This window comes from Trachinotus anak, unplaced genomic scaffold (assembly GCF_046630095.1).
Source record: "Trachinotus anak isolate AG129_WGS33_773 ecotype Australia unplaced genomic scaffold, CSIRO_AGI_Tana_v1 ptg000010l, whole genome shotgun sequence".
Taxonomy (NCBI): Eukaryota; Metazoa; Chordata; class Actinopteri; order Carangiformes; family Carangidae; genus Trachinotus; species Trachinotus anak.
This window is the reverse complement of record NW_027273861.1, coordinates 12130722-12154617: the sequence shown is the minus strand read 5'-3', so window position 1 is coordinate 12154617 and position 23896 is coordinate 12130722. Positions and strand designations below refer to the sequence as shown.

General features: G+C 40.2%; 3 protein-coding genes across 5 annotated transcripts in view; 2 read left to right on the top strand and 1 right to left on the bottom strand.

Moving 5' to 3' along the window:
• The window catches only part of LOC139626998 (uncharacterized protein C1orf21 homolog), a 246058-nt gene that overhangs the window by 116056 nt on the left and 106106 nt on the right, over positions 1–23896 (bottom strand). The gene's annotated exons all lie outside the window — the stretch shown is intronic.
• Positions 3821–13443, top strand: plin3 (perilipin 3). Its single transcript, XM_071487576.1, has 8 exons — positions 3821–3951; positions 7658–7747; positions 7951–8146; positions 8443–8525; positions 9178–9409; positions 11431–11771; positions 12125–12343; positions 12698–13443. The coding sequence occupies exons 2-8, from the start codon at positions 7679–7681 to the stop codon at positions 12836–12838; spliced, it is 1281 nt and encodes a 426-aa protein (XP_071343677.1). The 5' UTR covers positions 3821–3951; positions 7658–7678; the 3' UTR covers positions 12839–13443.
• Positions 13516–23449, top strand: LOC139626984 (AN1-type zinc finger protein 5). 3 transcript variants are annotated; one of them, XM_071487574.1, is made up of 6 exons: positions 13516–13660; positions 14858–15057; positions 15442–15553; positions 17364–17491; positions 17901–18005; positions 19710–23449. In XM_071487574.1, the coding sequence occupies exons 2-6, from the start codon at positions 14898–14900 to the stop codon at positions 19856–19858; spliced, it is 654 nt and encodes a 217-aa protein (XP_071343675.1). In that variant the 5' UTR covers positions 13516–13660; positions 14858–14897; the 3' UTR covers positions 19859–23449. The 3 variants fall into 3 exon arrangements, with proteins under 3 accessions (XP_071343675.1, XP_071343674.1, XP_071343676.1); XM_071487573.1 differs by lacking the exon at positions 13516–13660 and adding an exon at positions 13806–13937; XM_071487575.1 differs by lacking the exon at positions 13516–13660 and adding an exon at positions 13931–14070.

Genomic DNA, 23896 nt, shown 5'->3' with positions numbered 1-23896 from the left:
ATGAAGAGATATTTATTAATTGGGAAAAAAAAACTTGATGTAGGCACACTGTATGATGTTACGTGATTTGTCCAATTAATTGATTGGAAAGACTCAAAAGCAATAGTTTGACATTTTGGGAGATCTGAGACTCTGACATTTCTGACTTAGATGAGAAGAAAGCCAACTACCAGCAACTGTAAAGCTTGCTGATTAACGTGTTATATCTTCACCTGCACAGAGAGTATACAAAATCAGCTGTTTTACAGGGGGTTAGGTGCTGCCGTTTCTCAGCAGGGAGCAGTGACTTCCCAGATACCAAGAAAAACTTCTGCATTAAACAGATGTGATATGACATGTCGGTTAGAGAGAGCTTTGAGGTACTGTTAGGGGGATTTTGTTGCTGTTTGACCCCTGTTTTGAGTCTTAATGCTATGCTAAGCTAACCAGCTGCAGGCTCAAGCTACATATTTACTGTAAAGGCATGAGCTTGCTATCAATCTTCTCACCTAACTCTAAGCCAATAAAAAATACTGTGCATTTCTCTAAATGTCAGACCATTGATTTAAACTAGCCTCATTTCAGGTCCAGATTCTGATCAATACATTGCTGTAAGAAGGTATAATAATGAATACTGTGCTTACTGATATGTGACAAAGGTCGGCCTCCTGTCTCTTTATTAGTTCAACATGACAGAGTAGCTCTCGCACACAACTTATCCATCACTCTGGCCTCGGTTATGCCTTATTAATATGGAATTGAGCAGAATATAGTAAGGGCAAAGGTTCATATCCAGTTTCAACCTGGAGATGATTTGTCGCTGTGTTGTATGTTACTGATACCTTGTGTTCCAAGCCTCCGGAAATTTGTTGCAGGATGTTGGAAATAAGATTCCCATCAACGGTGCGGTGCAGATGAAACCAAGCAGATCTGGTCAGCTATTAATGGATGGAGGGTCATTTCTACAGTTTGAGGCCGCTGACAATGAAGAGCAGAAGGTGAAAACAGGAGGGAGGAAGAAAAACTTTTGTGATGTAATCTGTCCGCAGTACACTTGAGGTCCTTCATTTAGTAGTAAAGATGAAACAGAACAAATGTTTTTTCATTACAGTATGATTGTACTGCTCCTTTCGTTGTTTAGCAAAGGCCTTGTCCTTGCAAAAGTGCTCTTTGATGATGATAGATACCTTACTGAAACTATTAATTTTACCCAGGAAATGTTGCAAAGACCCAAAACACACCTGGGGTTTGACCATCCTAAATCTTTCATGGTGATCCCGTCAACATCTTTTTCTCAGTTGGTTGTGGTTATTGATGATTTTTTTTTTACTTGGGGTATGAACAATTTCTGTGGCTATTATACTGAATGCATGCAAACGTGCTTCTGCATCTAGCATACTGTATTTACTGTTTTGCACCTTTTATTATGATGTCATTGTTGCAATGTATCAAAGCAGTGCGAATCTTTCATTTATATTATGACCAAATGAGTTGAAAGTAGGCATCCGGGTTTGTTATGAAAAAGGCTCAAATGTCTTAAGATAATTCGATATAAATAACATTTATGCGTTCTGCTTTCATATCCATAAAAATATGGTGAAATAGCCAATTCATTGCTGTTATCACGAAAGCAATGTCTTAAGGGAAGAAAAAGGGGGGGTGGGGGGGGGGGGGGGTGGGGGGGGGGGTAGTGATCATTTTACTCTGAGGGATGAGTGATTTCCTGTTATCTACTAATCTTCAATTACTCAATATCCAGAACAATTTAGGCCACAATAACTGATCCATTGAAGCAGAGTGAAGAGTTAATCAGGAACAGATGAGAGCCTTCAGGGTGCAGGTTGCTAACTCTTTTGCAGGAGAGTGTGGTGGCACTGCTGTGCCTGGATGCATGTGCGTGTATTTTCATTGAAGGCACATTATGAGAGGTTGAAATTGCTCTGTCATTCATAAAGATATCAAACGGTAACAGGGGAAAGAGCCATACAACTGTGGTCAAGACAACACACTCACGTTCACCACCTCATGTTATTTTCTCTCTCTCTCTCTCTCTCTCTCTCTCTAACCAGTTTTCTCTGTTGCCAGTGCAGCCTGGATTTTAAACTTGACCAAAACAAAGCTACACCAGGTTCTGTTCAATGAATTTGTGATTGCAATGTTAGAGGTAATCTGTTTCCTTTCTCTGGAGCCCAGCCCGGCGTTTGGGAAAATACAAAGGGACGCATAATGAAAACTGTAATGGCTTGAATAATGAAAATCCTCCTCAAATGAAAAGGGAGAGTTAATAGAGTTCTGGTGATGATAACACACAGCACCTGGCAGGGGAAGTCACTGTGTTGGTTTTACAAGTACAAAGTATTATGTGAATTCCACATCAAGAAGAATATTTATGTGGAAGTCACATCGCAGACTGTGTAATAAGTACATTAGGTAAATGCAACTATTGTCACAGTCTGTTCTCCTTTACCATCCATGCCCCATTTTTCCTGGAGATATTAAAATATTAAAATATCAAATATTAATATTTAATACAAAAGACTCTCGGCTCTGAAGTTGTAGTGCATCTGCAGTAAAATGATCTTAAGGATGTAAATGTGAATGAGAACTGCGTGGGTGAGGCCACAGAAAAAAAAAAAGGTGACTTAATGGGTAAAGACTGCCCTCTCAGGGTTTACAATGTCAATTGCAGTTAATACGGTTGTCTGACTTTCCATTCAACTCAGGCAGCTGACTGTGTAAACAGTATAGGGTAGGGAAATGGCCACATTGACTGTCAGGATTGCATGTGATTCACCACTAAGTAATTCATCATTTTCTATGCGCACTTAATGAATGGTTTGTAACAGACTATAATGCAGTTTAAAGCAGGTATAAGGAAATTTTACATGTGTCTTAATGTACAGCTATAACTTCCCCAATAAAGAAATTCATGATAAGTGCATAAACAGATAATATAGCTGTTTTAACAAATCCTTACAGTGTGCTATAAGACATGTTAATCGGTTGTATTAACTACATGTATAAATCATTCAGTGGGTGTAAAACTGTTGAAGAAAATGAATTTAAAACGTGAAGAAACTAGATTCATTCTTGACTTTTGCAGTCTGACAAAAAATCCTTTACTCAAGATATGCTTAGCCTACTAGATTTTCTTTGGAGCTGTCTCTTGGCTTTCATCAGTAGAAGGGGTTTGCACATTCCTCACAGAGACTGAAAAAGACACATTGTATTTGTGAATAAATAAATGCTAAACGTGGCATAAAATAGACACAGAGCTTCAAAATTGTATTTAAATTCAGTAGTTGAGTAAATATACTTTGTTACTTCTGCAAAGATCACAAATTAAATTCATCCATTATAAACAATCTATGACCTGGAACGGCGCAGAGCGCAGACCTCCACCGAGGCCAATGTCAAACATAAGCCAGACTTTAGAGAAAAAAAAATCAAATTCATAATAAATTATCCGAGTTTTCCCTAAAATTTACTGGGTCCTTCCCAGGCTCATATCGCATCTCTCCACCAAGTTCGGTGCAAATCGGTTGTGTAATATGGGCGCAACGCTGCTGAGAAACAAACAGACAGGGCGAAAACATGACCTCCTGGAGACGAAGGTAGTGCTATCAGTCTGTCCTGTATAATGAGGTCCAATTAGCGAGGCATGGCCACACAAACAGGGAGTCCTCAAAGCAGACAAAACATGACTTTGTACTTGAATGTGCATGTCTTTTCATTCATTTGAATGAGGTGGGACAGCTGCAGCCTTCACTGACTGTCGCTCCTGTGCTGTGATTTAATTGGTGTAAAGTTGAGAAGACAGTCCCACACACTCCGCCTTCCTGCCCAGCCTGCGCTGCAGCATTACAGTGTGGTGGAGAGAGAGAGGGTCTCTGGTGGAGCCTGCACGGGTTCACTGACCAGCGCAGCACTGCAGGTCCCGGCAGGACACAGGAGCGACAGGCTGCCAGTGAGGTCAGTGTCTCATTTGACAGCCCGCTTTTTGTTCTGAAACCAATCCTGCATTGGTTAAAGTTAGATAAGCTCGCTAAGTAACTCACTCTTACACTAACGTTGCTTCCTCTCGACGGCTGAGGAAACTTACTTTTCTTGTTGCAGCCGAGGAGTGGTGTGTCCGGTCGGGGGGCCAGAGGTTGTGATAAATTAGGAGGAAACTGATGAAAACTGTTTTGTTATTTGCTGAGGTAACTGTGTTCCTCCTCTGGGGTAAAGTTCATCAGCCATAAACTGGAGGAAGTGACAGCTGCTGTGTACTGATGTTGCACAGTGCGCCCTCTACGGAGGCAAAAAGCAGTGGAAATAGGATTTCTGTGGGCCGCTGGAAACCGTCCTCTGAGAACAGGGTTTATCACATTTGAACTCAGCCATCTACAAAGAAGGCTGTTGCGGTCATGTCCTGTTTTTGCTCCACGTTGGATTGATTCTTCAGAAACTGGACGATTTATCAGTGACTGCCAACGCGGAGCATTTTGTATTAGATGTCAAATTGTGCCAAGGCAGTGGCTCCCAAGCCTTTCAGCCTTAAAAATGAAGCAATCTCCTGTGTGGACATGAGCTGTGAACACCTCAGCCAGTGAGCGACTTCTATACTCTCAGATTGCCTCATCTGAGGCCTGAAGAAATAAAGTATCCAGTGTTTCACAAGAAGAAAACTTGGAGCCATAAGTTTGTGTGAGAGATTTTATTTTTCCTTCCTACCGATTTATCTTGGGACCCCTTGGAGGATCCTGACCTGATCTCACTGGCTCTACTTTATTTAAGATAAAACTGAAATATAAAAGACATTTTCATTTTTAAGAAGCCAGCCCTTCTATCTTCTCTGGTTAGTTTACTCTCTCCGGGTTATGTCCACTTTAGCACCTTTGCTGTAGCCCATTTAGCCCGCTCACTAGTCATGATTTCTCCTTTTGTCTCACCTCCAACACCGTCCCCAATGACAAGTGTCTCAATAGTTTCCTGGTGGTGTAGCAGCTCCATTCATATCAAAGGTCACATAGTGTTTCAGCTTCGAACGGAGTCTTGTAGCTTTCCCTTCTCTGAAAGAGAATGATGTGGCTCAAAAGTGTGAGGATGTGACAAATAAATGAGCGAAACCGGAAGAGGCCAGACAGTCTTTTTATGTCTGCTTTGCTGGGATCACTTGTCAAGCGAGATGATGATTTCTGAAAGTCAAAAGCAGCTTGGTTGTGTTGCACAACAGTCTTCCTCATGATATGTACTGCGCCTCTGAAGATTATCTCGGGTTCATGTCACACTTGATATCGGGGAGGATAGTGTCAGACTTTGCTTTGTGATAAAGCCAGTGAAGATCCCATCAACTGCCTCTCAGAAAAAGGAAAAAAAAACATGTTGCTCAACAAAGCTGTTGCAACAAAATGCAATTGCAATCACGCGGAGCCCTGAGAAATCGTCTGGAACTGGAGAGGTCATGAATCAGAGAGAGTATTTTATTCGCGATGACATCCAAAAGAATGTGTGAAATTAATACATACGAAGGTCACCTGTGGTTCAGAACCTTAGTGTAGTTTGTTGGATGTGAGGCTTGCTTCTCCGTCAGCAGGTCTTCCTGTCAGGCGAACGCGTAGCCTAATTTCCCTGAGCATTCACTGCAGGCTCGCAGCAGGTTACAGCTGGCTGGACCCAGTCCTCACGCTACTGCTGTGTGTGTCTCCTCTGGTATGGTCCCCAGGGTCATGTCCTTCTTTGACTCGTCCACCCTATACAGCAGGTCAAGCACGTCAAATGCTTGTTAACCGTGTTGTCGTAAAGACAGGTGGATTGGAGGCCACCTCTGTCTCTCTGTGCCATCTGGCAGAACGCAGACAGCTGCTGTCCACATGTTGGGAGCTCCAGAAGGAGAAGGAAAAGATCTTGCCACGGGGGGGTCTTTCCTATCTGCTAATGTGCCTCCTCGCTTCCCTTACTCGCACCTCTCAGCTATGTTACATTACTTTCATTATCGATTGATCTGTTTGTTTTCCAGATGGATGATAATATTGAGATTTAGTTTGATTTTTGTGAGGTATGTACCAGTAATTCACTGTAAAACAGACATTCACATCTGGTTGAGTCCCACTTGATGACAGCATATACTTTATATCAATATAGTGATATACTATATGTTGCATTAGATTTGAAATTTTAAAGCAGTTTAGTGGATTGACCACAAAGTATTTTGATAATTGATTAACCATTTAAGTGGTCTGAGCCAAGGTGCTGAAACCTCACTGGTTTCAACTTCTCAAATGTGAATATTTGATTGTCCTCTGTGATAGTAAATGGATTATTTGCTGAATATGTCCTGACTGTTCTGTTATTGGCCTCTGGGAAACCAGGATGGCCGTTTTTCACTATTTCTGACATTTTGTAGTCAAAATGTGTAATCAGTCAAAAAAACAATGCACAGATTAACCGATGACAAAAATAATAGTTACATGCAGTCTTACATTGTACACACTTTGATGGAAGATTTTATCCATGTTGCCCACTCTTACACAAAACATCACAGATGGGCGGTGGTTAAACGGTTGGACTCATGTCACTGCTCATGTGCGAAGCTGAGCTTATGCTAATTTAAAAATGACACAACTGCTCATGACTTCAACAAGAATAGAAACTGGTTATATAATTGGACAATTGACAGGATAAATTGTGAATATATTTTACTGTTTTCTGTTTTCTAAGACAATACTTCATTGTATTAGTCTAGTCGGCTTATTTTTATTTAAAGCAGTATATGACGGAGTAATTGTTTTGGCCTAGTTTTCATTTAAAGCAGTTTTTTTAATGTTGTTAGACAAGCAGTATTACTTAGCAGTTTTTAATTGATAATGATTAATGAGATCCAGAGGTCCATTTTGCCTTCCTCCTTTCATGTGAGTTTGTGAACAATCAATCTCCAGCAGATTCACAGTTGTTGCCATTACTCACTGCTTTTCTCTGACTCTGAACATAAAATTAGACCATTTTATGTATCCCCAAATTTCTTTCTCATAATTTATGATTTCAGTATTCATTACATGTTCTATTCATATTCACAGAGATTTTATTAAGAAAGCAAGGATCACCTTAAGGTGCCACTGATGTGTGAGGGTGCCATACTCCTTGAATGAAAGAAATAGGCCTGGTCTTATTTCTGTTTCTTGTACAATATTGAATTTCACATGTGCTTATCCTACACCCTGATCTACCAAACTTTGGCCATTTATCCCTCTTTTCATGAACAAATTCTAGATTTTGACTTTATTATTTCAGGATGCTATATAGATTTAAACATACAAAAATACTACTGTGGAAAGAAACAAGGAAAATCAAACTTCAAAATGTATCATTATCCAATTTTTGACTTTAAACTTTGACACAGACACTGGAATTGTTTGCTTTGCTTCAACATTTCATTTTTTTAAGTGCAGTTTCTTACTCGTTGCATCATAGTGTTTACAAATTAATTTAACACGGCTGAGTTGCGTTTCTGCCCATATTACACTGTCTTACAAGACAGCGATTCCATTTCCAAATTCATGAGACACCACTTCTCTGCAAGATAAAGTATATCAGCCACTTAAGCAAAGAATATCAGAGAGAGAGAGATGTATTTCATCATGCATACCAAGCAGTGTGAGGTGAATCTCTGTTTCTGACACTCTATATTCCATGTCAGAGATTGAATCCAGCAGTCACAATGGCAGACAGTGGGAAGACTAATGAGAGTGGAGCTGCAGCAGCAGAACCAGCTAATGGAGACCAGCAGGTGAGAAGCACTTTGACCCAAAATGACACCGATTAGAAAAACTGATGCATATTATGAACTCATTTGACGCTTAAATTTTCCCATTTTGATAAGCTCCTGTGGGGAATCCAGGCAGAACACTTGTGCTCTGTATTATATATCACGATTTGCATGTCTTTTCAATGACTGCATTGATTGTTTGTTTTTTTTGGTTTTTTTCCAAGAATGTTGTTTCCCGAGTCAGCCACTTGCCCCTGGTTAGTTCAGCTTGTGAGGTGGTTTCCAGTGCCTACAGTACCACCAAAGACAATGTGCCCTTGTTGAAGGGGGTGATGGATGTAGCAGAAAGTGGGGCCCGAACCCTGGGAGCAGCTGCCACCACTGGGTCCAAGCCTCTTTTGGACATGATAGAACCACAGCGTAAGTTCTTCTCCCTGTGAGGAATATGATGTAATACATGTGCAATGACAGCACTGAAATGCACAATAAAAGAGTGTCAGGTCCACTTGTTGCCTCTGGGCTGGAATACAACAAAAGAATGAAAATAAGTTTCTTCTTCTGAGTTTCACAGAAATCATTACTACTACTACTGTAAACATGAAACTGTTTTTGTTATTTGGTGTATCACTTCTCTCTGATACATTGAGCAGAGGATTCTCGTTACATTCTTGTTTTATTTGTCTAAAATCTCAAGAAAATATCTGCACTTGTTTCAGTTGCCACAGTAAATCAGTATGCATTGAAAGGACTGGAAAAGATGGAAGAGAAGCTGCCAATTCTTCACCAACCAGCAGACAAGGTCAGACAGAAAGCCATGCTACCATAATGAAGGCAAAAAATACATTTGAGACTCTCTTTTACATAGTTTGCTGTTGCTGATGGTCTTTTTCTCCCCTCCTTTTCATTTTGTGTTTGGATGAATTCATTATACTGTAAAACACTACCACACTAGGCCTTTTCCCTCGTCACAGCTTGTGATAACTTACATTTAGGTATCAAGACACCTATAAACACCGCTCCAGTCATTAACCAGCCTTCTAAATCAGTCCAGAAGTTGTATTACACTCCAGGTAACCATAGCAACAATATTTATGCTGAACAACATGTGAAGAGTTACTGTTACCCCTAAGTAAAAATAACCTAGCCGTCGGTTAAACTGGCCACAGACAAACATTGAAAATACAGATGATTTGACCACAGTCTCTCTTTTTTCCTTTTATAGTGTATGACCAGCGGATAAGTGGATAATACTCTCCTACAAGAGAAAACAGTGGACTCCCACGCCTCCACTTCACATACTGCATTTTCATTTAGTCTGATAGCTGATCCTTGTCGACCAAATTGTTCCAAATGTCATTTCTGTAGATAGGATAAGAGCTATGTAGAAAATACACAATAACACCACCATTAGTCTCCAAGCATGTCACATCATCTGCTCTTTTGTTTCTCAGGTGGTGTCGGACACAGTCGGTATGGTGTACCAATCAGTGGCGGGTGCCAAAGATGCTGTGGTGGGGGCTGTGATGGGTGGTGTCGAGATGACCCGGGCAGCAGTCAGCGGAGGTATCAGCACCGTCATGGGCACCAGGATGGGCCAGATGGTCAGCAGTGGGATGGGCCTGGCCCTCAGCCGATCCGAGGACTGGGTTGACCAGAACCTACCACTCACTGAGAGGGAGCTGGGTCAGTAGCTGTTCTAAGTGTGGAAAGAATAATATAATAACATAATCAGTCCATAAAAACCAGGGGTGGTGATGAACCTGTGTTTCCTGCTGAGATATAGACAGGCGTGTTTTAACAGTTGGATCAAATGAAGCTTAAAAAAGGCTGCAATTGGAATCTGTTAATTATGGATGACAAGTGGCCAGTTATTTTGTCACAGATGATCATAAACAAACAAATGATCATAAGCAAATGATTGCAAACATAGAGCAGTATCATTTCTGATACAAACAAGGTTTTAATAGTAACAGAGTTTTAATAGCACCAAAACACTTTCAAGTTAAAATTAAATGGTTGCTATTTCTTGAATTTCCAGCTCTATCAGTCAAAGTGGAAGTGATTCCTACTCAGTTTCAAATTGTATTGGTGGGGTTATGCTTTTGCCACAGATTCAAGCAAATTGCGGTTTACTTAAACTTGATTTATTCCATATTTAATATATGTAAATGATGGCATTAGTACTATTTGCCATTAGAGTTGTTCAAATACTGATACTAGTATCGCAAATGCCTCTGATACTGCCTAACTTTACTTACCATGAAATTTATTAATACACTTTATAGTTTTACACCCAAACAACAGTTTTCCCAAAAATGTGTTCTGCAGGGACGGAGAAGAATTGATCTCCTGCAAATAGTGTAACTGTTAGCCATTAGTAAAATATCAGCTATTTGGAAATAATTTACACTGGAAGGTCCCGCCAGTAAAAAGGCAACATGTACAATGTGCAAAACTTTAATTCTGAGGGGTGGCACTAGAATTTAATGGAAGATAAGTGTGATTAGATTTGGAAAATAAAAGAAAGGCTCTATGGCAGTCGTGTATCTGTTCATGTTTTACAAAGGATTTAACCTGAGCCATGCCATACAACAAGGACAGTAATCATATCACATCCATACAGGGTTAGTAGTATACAGAAGTTCAATACATACATAGTTCATGTATCAGAATCGGTATCTGGAAGGAAAAAATGGTATCTGTATATCTCTATTTGCCATTTACTATGCGAGTCAGTAGGCAACACTCCGTCTTTGCTTCATTGCTCTTTAGATCAAACAGCAAATTTTATGAGACTGTCCAAATAAATTATCACTATAAAGGCAAGACATGGTGATGTGGTAAGACGGTGTTGGTCATGATAAACGTGTTCAATTGTAACGCTGTGGCTGGATCCGAACAGATCAATGGTTGGTGCTATTCATAGAGAGGGAGGCAGGACATTCCAATGAACTTCCCTTCTGTTAACTTGGCCCGTGAAACACCTACAGTTTCCAACGCTCACAGCTTTGACACCTGCTACTGTGATGTCATGTTATGATGACAGCCGGCCATACTCCAGTATAGCAGTATCCATTCTTTTATCTGATGTTTTCTATGGATATGAAAAGGATTCAGCTGCAACAGTAATCGGTGGCAGCGGCAAAGCACCATAATGGTAGTACTCGGGGGATTTTGGATTTGTTCAGTGGTTACTGTGGCAAAGGCCGACAGACCCACCAAAGTAGCTTTTAACACAGGCATAGGGAGACAGTGTAACTCTGTAAACCTCTTAGCTTCCACAGACTGATGACTGGAGGGAGTGAAGTGACTCTCAACTCTCCTTGTCTCTCCTGAGCAGATGTGCTTTAACCCTGTCAGAGTCAAGTAGCCTGACTTGGAACAGATGCACCAGCTGGTACAGAGGGAGGGAACCAACTGAGCCTCTATCCATCAGTCAAAACATGCCTACTTGCCCATGCCACAGAATGTACCGTGCATAAATGAATTTCTTCAGTATTCCTTCAGTTAAAACTAAAAAAACAAAAGGAGATTTCACAAATGACTGATTCCCTCGTAAGAGTTAGCAAACATAACATACACTGCTATACTCACACCTGTGTGCTCACAGCTAGACATTTAAAGCCATATTTCAAATTCTATAGACCCTGCTACATTAAACATTTCTCCTGAATATATATCAGATTAACAATTTTCTCTGTCAGCTGCTCTTGCTGAACCTGCCACCGGTGAGGTGATGACCTCGTCTGACAGCCCTAGCTACTTTGTGCGCTTGGGGAAACTTTCTGCCAAGGTACAGGAGCGAGCCCTAGAGCAGTCCCTGGTCCGTGCACGGCATGCCAGGGATGCCAGCTACACTGCAGCGGCTCAGATTACCAGTACACTGGACCTGCTAGAGAGTGCCCGTACCAGCCTGGGTACCGCTAGTAACCAGATAGGAGGAGCCTCAGAGCAGCTGCTGCAGCGCTGGACAGAATGGAAGCAGAAGCAGGCTGGAGCTGGAAAGACTGAGTCAGAGCCAGATGGGACCAAAGATGAATCTGAGGTCAGGGCTGAAGCAATTGGGAATTGAACAAATGATTTCTGTCCAGATTATTTGTGCATTTCATTGCATTTACGGTGCATGTACTGTACATCTGCAGCATGTTTACTCTTAAGTGTCTTTAATTTGAATATTACTTGAACAGAAGAAAAAATCTTGTCATTGAATTTCTCTGAGAGGGACAGAAACAAAACAAGAGTTCTTATCTCAGCAATAAAAGACTCGTTTTAGAGGCAGACATATTGTAATTCCCCTGCTGAATCATGTAGGATCAGAGTGATTATCATCTAATAGTTAATTAATACACCGCAATTTATCATTCACTTATATTTTCTATTTGCATTTTCTACCCACAGCAGCTGGACTGGTGGGCTCTCGCCATGGTGCGTGGTCTGAGTGATCAGCTGCGGTCAGCGTGCTCCAATGTGGTTTCAAGTGCTCAGGGTCTGCCAGGTGCAGTCCAGGACCAGCTGACCAGTGCAAGGCGATCAGCTGAAGAGCTGCACTCCGCTCTGGGCAGCACCAGCACTCTCACACCCCTCCTTCTGGAGCGGAGCCGTCACCACCTGACCCAAGTACTAATTGCGCTACGATGTCTTTCGCACAGTGTTTTACTTTGCTGTATCAGTGTAGTTAAATACCCTCTTTTTTTCAATACTGTCACTTAACACAGTTAGTCCTTCCACTACCTTTGAATTGATTTTAAATAATACCAAAGTCATACATACATTACATAAACAAACACTCATATGCATTTATGGAATTAGGACAGTTAACCCTATGTTGTATTTACTACTGTACACAACTATAACCTCAATATATCCCCCACCATAAAGCTGAGCATACCCTTAAGGTAAAATATTTGTTGTGATTATGTATATGGTCAAGAAACTGTGTTGAAAGTAATACTGGTATGTACTTGTTCCTAGGTTCAACAGTCTCTGGATGGTGTCATGGAGTATCTACTAAACAACACACCACTGAACTGGCTGGTTGGACCCTTTGCCCCTCAGATCACTGAAAAGGCAGAAGGAGCTGTGGCGATGGAGCAGGATGGCCCAAACAACTAGACTTCAAGACTTTGCTGTGTTTTCCAATGAGTTAGTAATCAATGTGGCAACACAAGGCTGAAATTCACTGTAGATGGACCATTTTTAAAAAAGCATTCACATCTGCTTGCTTTTATGAAAAAGGCCTTAAATGCATGTAATCAATGCCTTCATGATTCACTAAATTTGAACTTGCAAGTTAGTGACACTGAATTTGTGGTGAAGATGTTCGTAGAATTTAATTACAACTAAAAGCTCTGACCTGTGGCCTTAGAGAATTTATACATTTCTGCACTTTATTATTTATGCTGGAAAAGATAAAAGTATTTTTAGATGTTTTGAAGATAAATCTGCCTGAGCCAATTTGAAAGACTAAAAAGTATTCGGAGCATTCCCTAGAAGTAAGCCATTTTTTAATTGCCAAAGCCATCTCAGGGGTTCCTATGTTCCCCTTAATATAGGACACATATTGTTCATAGTGCATTTCATTTGTTTTTAGATCTACAGTTTTAATTTCAGTGTTATGTGTCTGAACCTTGATGTGTTTATGGAAGCAGCTGATGAACTGTCAATGAGCTGATATGTCAATAAATTCTGGACACGACAGTGTCGGTGTCACACACCTAGAAGAGAGTCATATGTGAGTTTGAGTCTGTGGTGGGGGGTGTTGGGGGGGGGGGGGACTTGTTACTGTCTGCCTCGATGCTGGGGATGACGTCATGGTCGTTGTTTCGAATGTCGGGAGCTAGCGCTGGGTAGGAGGCCGCGCGCTCTGGTGGGGACACAACTTGTACAAATCTGAAGCCCAGAGTCGTCGACAGCCCCCGGTACCTTGAATTTCAGGTACTGTCTTCATCATACACTGCTAAAGGGAGGCTGCTGCCGTCTGTGACCGATTTCAAAACCAGCTAGGACACTGTCGGGAAGCGCACTGTTTTCTGGGCTGGCTGATTATGCTAGCGGTTCAGCTAACGTTAGCCTGCTAACACCAGCGTTTATTCGATTTAAAACACAATATTTGTTTACTCTTTGTTGCTAAGGACGCTGTAGTTTTTTTCTTTTCTTGATTTTCGTCATGATGAAAGGCCATGAAGCGAGTTTTGTCCTTCTTTTTGCATTGGTATGCAGTGTCAGACAAACAAAACGTCCAGCGAGGCTGTTTGCTAATGTTACAGTATTTGCTTTGAGCTATGCAAGCATAGGACGCCGATTGTTTTCTGCTGCGGACAAACTCAGACTGGGGATAGTCAGCTGTAAGTTGTTAAGCTAGATTGTGAGACATGTCGTGTTAACGTGTGCCAAATCATCGGTTAATTTGAGGATATCGTCTAAGTTTTGAGGCGGTTTTATGCAGACATGTCTTTAGCTTTTGTTCCTGTTTTGTTAACTTTGTCCTGACCAAAGCATCTTGCTGTGCGGCGGAAGAAAGCATAAAGCAGCTGAGCTAGCTTCTGTTTTCGCAGACTTTAACTTGTTTTTTCACAATGGTTTTGTGTACGACACCTTGAATCTGTACTTCGCATTGCTGTGCACAGCTCTACAACCAATTTTTGTGATAAATCCACAGCTTGATAGTGTAAAAACTCTTGGCGCAGTTCCTCAGTGCTGTAGGAATAGCAACATTATTTAATTGCACGTTTTATTTTGTATTTATTTGGTGTCATGTTTTGTCATTGATGTCAGATATTGTTTTTGTTTTCCATATTAGTTTGGGAACATACGTTGGACCGTATTTTTCAGTTAAGGGTGACAAAGTCTAGTTCAGTCATAGAGCCAGAACTGGACCTTGTCATTCTGTGGTTCGTTTGGACTTAATTTTTGTTGATGTGAAAAAGTTTGAACCTGCTTGACAAACTTTCATTGCAGCAACAATTAGTTGGCCATAACCCTTAGCTCACAGAGAAACTCACATTTTTGCTCCAACTCTACTCTCATGCTCCAATGCCAGTCTCCAAGCTCTTTTAGCTAATAAGGAATAAAAATGTAATCAAACAGGGACTGCTAATTATTTTTGACTAACTTCTGCAACCCCATTTTCAGGAATATCCTCTCCCATCCCCCTTGCCCCCTCTGTCAGAGCATGGCTCAGGAGACCAATCAGACGCAGGTGCCAATGCTTTGCACTATGGGATGCGGTTTCTATGGTAACCCCCGCACCAACGGCATGTGCTCGGTCTGCTACAAGGAACACCTGCAGAGACAACAGGGAGGGGGGCGATCCAGCCCCCCGGGAGAGAAAGGTAGGAAGATAGGAGAGACATGACCTACAAAAAGCAGGGGGGAAGCTGGACATAGGTCTGAAAAATGGAAAGGACAAGAACTTGGAACGGAGGGGGGGCAGCACTCAAACTGTATGGGCAGGGGGTGCTTGAATTTGCTAAAAGGGGTTGGAGAACAGAGGTAGCAGTAGCTGCCTATACTGTGGCATCAGAAAGCAAGAGAGTGACATCTCCATCTGTTGTTTCACATTAACTCCAAACACCTCTTATCATTGTAGACAAACACAGGCAATGACTGGAATTTAATAAAATACTTCATAAAACCTGGAAAGTCATCATGTTCAGGGCCTTAACAACAGATTATGTGTTGCTTGTGGAATCAGACTGTTTTTCCGCCCCACACAGCTGCTACATCACCAGCAGGGTCACCAGGATCAGCTGGTGTGACTGTGGAGAGCACAACCTCAGAACCAAGTACAGAGGTGGCAGGAACCCCACCTGAGGAACAAACAGCCAGGTATGTTGACTGAAAGATGGGATAATTGCTCTGCCCCATATTGTTCAGGTTGTTGGAATACTAAATCATTGTGAATAAGTTTTAATTTTTATATTTCTAATAAAGTAAAATTATAAATACAGCTTTCATTTTTGTGAAATGTTTAAGAAGCAGATCAGACTAAATAATGATATATGAACATTTGTTCTTGGCCTCTCATCTTGTACATGGTGTTTGTCATCATATTGGATATTTGATTAAATTGTTAAATAAATGCCTGCTTAATTGACTAAATAATGAGTACATCAGTTCATCACAAGCTCCAGCACATTCTGTTCCAGTGTGTTCTCATTAGTCCCCTTCAATTAATACTAGTACAACAGCTTGCCTGTGCAGAAATCAGAGATGTTAAGGTACTGTGTGTGCATATTTACATCTCACTTGTCAACATACAGCCTTAAGGGATAATGTTATTATCATTTCACCTCTCAAATATTTTTAACTTTACTGGATGACTCTGGTAGGAGCTCTTTGTCAGTTAATATCAAATTTTCAGCCACTTTTGAGGAGTTCATGCACAACAATGTGCTACTTACATCTCCAACTTCATTTTACAGAGAAGCTGCAGGACTGCTGTAATCTGAGATATTTACATACATAGCAATATCTGTCACCCAAACACAAGACAGGAACTAGCCTCAGTATATTTTATAGCATGTTTGTACTACTACCTATAAGCTGAAATATTGTACGATTTCCTTGTCATTTAGTTGTTTTTTCTGGATGTTAAGAAATGCAGCAATATATCATCTTCTTTGCTTAAAGTTTACATTGACAGAAAAAGCTGAGGAGTAATGCACTGTGGTTTAAAAAATAGCTTGAGGGCCTGTCCTGAAACCTGCTGCATAATGTTGAATAATTGTTGCAGGCCTAATTCATTTTTTTTGTAATTAAGCATTTTGTTAGTCCTCTTGTATGATTTGCTTTAGCTATGCCAATAAATAATTCTTTTTGAATTATAAAATACATTTTCTTTGCACTTTTATGAAGAAAGTGTGATGGGTGACACAAGTATGTAAAGATTATGTCTTGGAGCTCTATGAGGCGCTTTGAACTGTTTACAAAGATATTATTTTGTTATAGCATGTTTGTTGTGATGGACTTTATTATAGATGTAACTGTCATTTGGTGAAAACAAATCAAACAGACAATAAACCAGGTTAGATCTTCAAAGAAAGAAAATCAGTTAAATATTTGAGCAGTAAAAATACTGTAGTGAAATATTAGACTCATGTCTACATTTCTGAGTTTCTTGGAAGACAGACTGCACACATTATAATGGACCCATTTGTAATGGGTTTATTCTTCCCAGAATGTCTACAAAGAAGTCCAAACAATCTTTTGTTCCCAGTGTGATAAAATTTCAGAAAGGATTTTCACCCAATCTGTCTGCATAGTGTTCTCATGGATGATTGTCTGCACTGTACAGTTTCTGTAGGCCAAGCCTGTTTGTGGTTGCCTCTGTCTTGCCAAGTTGATTGTGATAGCTCATCAAAGGCGTCTCTCTGAGTAGTTTATCGCAAGGGCACTGAAGGATAGCCAAGAAATTAGCAGTCAGTCACCAAACAAAATGATTGGATAATCTATGCTGCAGTATAAAACAAGGAAAAAGATTCAGAATAACAAAATGTTGTTAATTGTGATGAGAATTATTCTGGAAGGCAACAAGAGCATCTAAGTCACTAACATTTGCAGGCAAACAACATTTTCAGAGATAGAAAAGAATTCCTGTATGGTCTTTAATGTATGTTTTTTTTCTTTGTGTTGTCAGTCCTAGTTCTCCCAGCCCAGTAACTCAACAGATGACCGCTATGAGCATTTCCCAGGATTCAGGAGCTGTAGACTCTGATCGAGCGGAGGCTGAGGAGGGAGAAGAGGAGGGTACTTCCAACAGCTCAGGTAAACATAACAGAAAACTTAACGATGAAGCGTCACATGAACTGAGTCACATTCAGCAATGCAGGGCACTCCATTCACAAGAAGGGGTATCAATAAACAGGTTAGCAGTGGGAAGATCTTGCTATCTTCAAATATAAGCAAAAACATTCTTCATCATGCATCATGTACAGTTCTTTTCATGCTCACCTGTAGACTTGTAGTATGTGCCTTCTTTACTTAAAAATTCAAAGAACATCAGATTTGACCATTTTTTCAATGTTTTCTTTGGTTTACTGTTAGTTTTAGTATTTTGCCTGTTAGTGTTAAACATATAGTTATCCTTCTACAGAGGTATTCCTTTAAATAAATGATGGATTTTTTTTTTTTTTTTTGGTAACCATTGTGCTTCCTTGTTTTTTTTTTCCACCAGAGCCAGTAGGGGAAGCAGCACAGGTATCTGATGGTGACCAAACCCCTGATAAAAACAAGAAAAAGAACCGCTGCTTTTCTTGCCGGAAGAAAGTGGGCCTTACTGGTAAGGAGGAGAGGGATTTTATGGAGCGCATACATACTGAACAGTGAGCTTGTCTTAGCCACTGGTATGGTTCAAAGGTTTATGAGTCATGAAGCTCCCTTGCTGAGATTTTTTTTTCCTCTTACCGGACAGCCATAACCTGTCAGAGTATGAAATTCGGAATAGTTTAACACAACAGTAATGCAGTCTGTAGTAAGGTCTTTTGTCATATGGAGTGTCCAAATGTTTATGTGGCACTGTATCACATAAACATAGACATTGCCATTTTTAATTCACAGCACTGTCAAAGCTCTCGTATATATCTGAAGCAAGATCTACCCTATAAAGACAAAAATGTTGTCACTAAACCAGTCAATGTCTTGCCTGGCGATGGCACTGTTTTGGAACAAGGTATCAATAAATGGACAGTCTGAACTGTTTCAAGACGATTTGCTTCTGAGAAAGAGCTTTAAGGTTAGTGGCTTAAAACACTGGGCCAGGCTTACTCATAATGCTCCCTGTTTTATAAAATATCTTAATGCATATTACAGTTGTTGTGGTTTCCAACATTCAACCAAAGCCACAAATGTTTGCACCATTTTAGAAGTCAGTCAAGTCATTTTTGACCTTTGACTTGGATCTAAGCTTTGACTTCCACATAGACAGAAAAAATGTGATCTTGTCAGACCTGTGCTGATTTGAAAGAGGTCATAAATACCTTTTTTCTTATGCCTCCACACCCGCTATCGCCAAGGCTGAAGGCATTGTGTTTTCATCCCATTCTTGTAAAAAAGACACCTCAGTAACGAATTTGGCACAAACGTCCACTTGGACTCAACAATGAACTGATTAGATTTTGCTGGCCAAAGGTCAAGGTCACTGTGACCACACAAACATAAATGGTTAATATGCTATATGACTCTGGATACACAGGGAAGCCTGACACTAGTCTAAGTGGCAGAGATATACAACCCTGAGGCGGTAATTCTAGTTTCATGATGCATACATTTCTTTAAATGTGTCCATTCTTACCTTTGTAACAACTCTCTCACCTGTTGGCAAACTAAATCATCTAAAACTAAGAGGCTGCACCATGTTACTGCTGTTCAAGCTTCTTGCTTATTGATGCATTGGGAAATAACTTAAGCGCTGTTGCTACTTTCAAAGGCTTAACTAGATCAAGTACCTGTAACCTACATATCCAAAATCTCACCACCAGCCCATGGTTTGTGTAATGTTTTTTCCACTTTGGTGCAGAGAGCAACATACTGCAGGTTAGTGCTGCATTTCACAGTCCAAGGCATTTCACAGTGTACTGCTCGGCCTCTACTTTTTTGCCAGACATCATTACCTCACAGGAGGCTCTGGGAGCTGGAAGCCTTTTTTAGTGTCAAATGGTATTATTTGTATATGGGATAATGGCAGTACCCTCAGGGCCTAGTCAAACTTAAGCTGCAGTTACACACCTTTTACAGTTTTACACTCTTTTTAAGGAGCGTTTTGTTGTGCTGCATTTTTAGAAATATTAATATGCCCAGTTTAAAAACAGTTTCAACGCAACTGTACCCAGACTGTGATGTGTGATGTTCAGTGTTCTCAGCTATGAACCTTTCAACTTGTAAAGGTCCTCTATATAATAATCAATGTCCAAATTCTAAATGTGTGATGATACTCATAATGAAGCTTCTGTGTTGGACTAACCCTGTTTACCTCTCTTTACTGAAGGTTTTGACTGTCGCTGCGGCAACCTGTTCTGTGCCATTCACCGTTATTCTGACAAACACGACTGCCCCTATGATTACCGGAGTGCAGCTGCTGCCCGCATACGCAAGGAGAACCCTATCGTGGTGGCTGAGAAAATTCAGAAGTTATGAGGACTGAGTGCAAAAAAAGTCTCTCTGACTTTGTGAATTTGAACAATGGCGACTTGGATGAAAACACCTGATATCATGGCTTCATTTGTTCATGCTAGTCTAAGATGGGCAGGGTTGGGTGGTGAGGTCGCAGCCACTGTCCAGACGCTTCCCTTACTAGCATCTCCCTCTCTCTCCACTAGTGACTGCGGCTGAACCTGAGTGTTTCTGTGTGTGTGTGTGTGTGTGTGTGTGTGTGTGTGTGTGTGTGTGTGTGTGTGTGTGTGTGTGTGTGTGTGTGTGTGAGTGTGAGTGTGTGCGTTTGTTTGTTTGTATGAAAGTGTGTGTGCACATTTGCTTGAGAGTTGGGGAGAGAGCCGTAGGGGCTTGGTGGACATTAGTGTTGTTGTGGGGAGGGGTATTTGATTAGGTATTTGATTTTACCCCTTTTTGTTTCTCAACTTGGGGGATTGTGTGGGTTTATTTTCATAAACCCCCGTAAGGCAGTTGGAATGAGACAGGGGTAAGCTGTTAAGGAATGTGTTGCAGCCTGGATAACGACACAGAGGTCAATTTAGAGGGTCTAAAGAGTTTAAAAAAAAAAAAACCTAACAGAGATTTTGTGTATCAGCAAGACCTTTTAAGGGCTTTGGATTATAATTTTTTCTCCCAGACTGAAAATGATGTCAACCTCTTGTCAAATTGGCATTTTTTTTTCCACCTCCTCCAACCTTTGTTCTATGGGTCACCCCACGTTGAACTCCCAAGTCTCAGCATTTTCCAGAAATGTTTCTCTTTGATATATTGACTTATCATACTGATATTGGGTGCATGAACAGTTATTGGAGGGGGATGGTAGGGGAGGGCATGGGTAGGGGAAACTGAGAACCTTGACTTAACTGAGTGATTGAAATCCGTGTTTTGTTTTTATTTTTCTTTTTTTTTTTCCTTTCTGTTTTAATGAGCGTATGACATCAGAAGATCTATATTAATATATTGTAGTTAGCTTGAATTGTGTGATTGCATTCTATTTATTTTTTATCGTTTGGTTGGTCTGTGCTGGAGGATTGGCAGCATGTGTCAGCAAATCATTAAGATTTGCACTTAACCTTTTCAATTATATTTAAGTAATTCCATCTTTATTATATAACCATTGAAGAAAAAATACACAAGCTCTGACATGATGGAGTAGAGTCCAGTTCAGCCGTTACAATTAAGATTGTGCAGTAAAATGTCCATTAGTTTGGATTCAGAAACAAAGCACAACAAAGTGTGTCAACTGCAGAGCACAAGATAATGTGCCACACCTACTCAGTTTTGTTCAGCATGTGGGTCATTTGCAGTTTATATTTCATCTGTATAGCAGACTCGCTGAGGAAATTGTCGTCTTGTTCAATTGAGGCAGCGTGTTCTCCTTGAATGCCCTTTTCTGTTCATTGGAGTCAGAGTGATAGCTCCATGTTTCTCGAACCACCAGCAGACCACTGACACATGCTGAATGAAAACTGACCTGAGTCGCAGTTACGCTAAACATTGACACACCTGCTGAGCTAATGTAAAGATTGTCGCAATGCTACAGAATTGCGTGCTGTGCTTTTACAATGTGCTCAGATTCAGACGAGTCCTTACTACAAAGACCGCTTCTAGCTAGCTTCTTCTAGGAAGATCAATCCTTCATGCATGTGTGCAGATAAACAGAAATGTTACAGGTTCGTAACTGACTGCACAGTTTGAAATGAAGCTGGAATGTTTAAAAAGCCACACAGCAGTAGCACAATGCATGGCTGGAAGCTTGAGGTTCAAGCTAACAGGACTCTACAGTGTTTTTTTTGTTTTTGTTTTTTTCCAAATGTAAATACCATATGGCTCCTATTCATATAGTATAATCTTATTGTAGATTTTTGCCAGGTAATAAAAGTGGGGGACTAAGGTAAAGAATAGTACTATGTGTATAAAAGTGCTTTTCATAATTATCCAAAAAATGAATGTGCCACAAATGGCACAGATTGTTTTTTTTTCCCCATCTTGTATCCTCTTTTATTTACATCTGCCCGTATCATGTCTTAAGTATGTTCAGTAATTGGCTCTACCACGAGTATCTCCTACAGGCCATGTGGCTTTCTTTTAACAATACTTTTCAGATTGTTAACAAGCCCCTCTAAGCTTTATTAACCTTGCTGAATTACACAGTATTCCTGTCCATGCTTTTATCCTGTTACTGAGGTCTGTTCATAGCATAGCGATATTACTGAAAATTATAAAGGCCTCTTGTGAGATGTAGCGGGGCAATTGAGGTTTCATCTTTTCATTATCAAAAGCTTTCCTTGTAAATGTTGCTTGATCTTGATCATCAAATATTTATGAAAGCTGTAGAGAAGTTGCAAGGAATTTTCAGAGTATGCGTTTTTTTTTTTTTGAAGAAGAAGAAGAAGTCAGTGCCGAATGGGTTGGGCATGAATGACTCTTTTCCTTGAATACACAGAATATCATGTTGGACCTAGCTGTTTTTGGCTTTGGTGACTGTGATGGGAAAATTGGCCTTCACCAGAATTCACATTTAAGTCTTAGTGATGATGATGGACATGTCTAAATGACTTGTGATTTAGCATGCCAAAACAGGGACTGTTCTTGGGATAAGTTGGTCATCTAAAACCCCCCACTGTGATTTAATTTCCTCCTACATCGTGATTCAGGCTGGGGAGATGTAGGGGTTCTTGTGTAATTATCATTTTCAAGGACAATAATTGTCTGTATTTTAGGGGAACTTGTGGTTGGAGCAGCTCTGCAGTTTTGTGTTCCCTACAATTTATCTTATATATTCGGAATATTCAGACTTAGCCTGCTGGGTTGACAACCATAACACAACAATGTCGCCTACAGTTTTCCAGATTAAACATCCTTTCAGAGAAAAAGCCCATTACTTGGGATGATTGTTCAGCTATGTAAATCATGTGCATTTCATGGTTTACATTTGGTGTTTTCTATTGACTGCTCCCACAGCCCTTTTTTCTTAGCAGACATGAGCAGTTTGAATGTAAACCACCATAATTCACAAAATAAGCCGTAATGTCATTTATCAAACCACTCGGCCCTAATATTGATCACATCAGAGGATGGAGGCCCAGTATTCTTTCAAGTGATTTGGCACAGTTGGATAAGTAAAATTGTTTTTGACTGCTTGTGATGAAGGACTTGGCACCAGCATTTAGGGCAACCATACCTAAGTAATCTAGATATAATCAGTACATATATGTTTCTGTTGCTTTGATATAATTTTCATGTCTTCAATCCCGTCTCTAGCACAACCTTTCATAATCAGTGTCTTCATCATGCAAGGGTTATGATTGATAATAATGATAAACCTGCCAGTTATGATGAGTCAGCTAACTGCAGAAATAAAGACAAAGATTATTAATTTTGTCTTTAGAGATGAGCTTGAGGGGCATGAAAGGAAATCTACAATGTTCACAGCTGTAGTTCTTGTCCCTTGGCACTCCAGTCCCCCAGAAACACCACCAGATATCTTTTTATTTTGTTTTTCTTTAAAGATTTAGGATTGTATGATGTGTAAGAGTAAGTATAAAACAATAAAATCACAAAGTTTATTTTAAATTACACTTGTCTTTTGTATTTATTTTTGCATTTTGTTGGATAGATATTGAAAAGCTCAAAGCCATCATCCACCAGTAAATAAAATAAATATTTTAAAAGTTCAGTTAAACCAAGTTGTGTGTTCACTGGTGTACAGTTACACGCACTCATGGTTTCTTTGCGGCTGCAGACCAGTACATTTGAATACTGTGGCCCCACTGCTTTGTACCTGTAAATTGTTCTCAGACTCAGCAAAACAGTGTTGACACAAATGGTACTACACAACAGCACATAATGTGCTTCAGTGTACGCTGTAACAGGAATTGCCGTGACAGCCACTTAACTGCACTGAATTAAACACTGTCATTCACATAGCAGAATTATATCACTGCGTTGTCTACATTACATACATTATTCTTCCATAAAAATTTAATCTATTTAAAAAAAGCCTGATCAATTGCATGACTT

What these genes read in the sequence shown, in the direction of transcription:
- LOC139626984 (XM_071487573.1), top strand. Translation starts at nt 13,906, where the DNA reads ATGAAGCGAGTTTTGTCCTTCTTTTTGCATTG. An exon ending in CCTGAGGAACAAACAGCCAG is followed by an intron (nt 15,554 to 17,363) that starts GTATGTTGACTG and finishes TTGTGTTGTCAG; the next exon opens with TCCTAGTTCTCCCAGCCCAG. An exon ending in GAAGAAAGTGGGCCTTACTG is followed by an intron (nt 18,006 to 19,709) that starts GTAAGGAGGAGA and finishes TCTTTACTGAAG; the next exon opens with GTTTTGACTGTCGCTGCGGC.
- plin3 (XM_071487576.1), top strand. Translation starts at nt 7,679, where the DNA reads ATGGCAGACAGTGGGAAGACTAATGAGAGTGGAGCTGCAGCAGCAGAA. An exon ending in GGACATGATAGAACCACAGC is followed by an intron (nt 8,147 to 8,442) that starts GTAAGTTCTTCT and finishes CACTTGTTTCAG; the next exon opens with TTGCCACAGTAAATCAGTAT. An exon ending in GCCGTCACCACCTGACCCAA is followed by an intron (nt 12,344 to 12,697) that starts GTACTAATTGCG and finishes ACTTGTTCCTAG; the next exon opens with GTTCAACAGTCTCTGGATGG.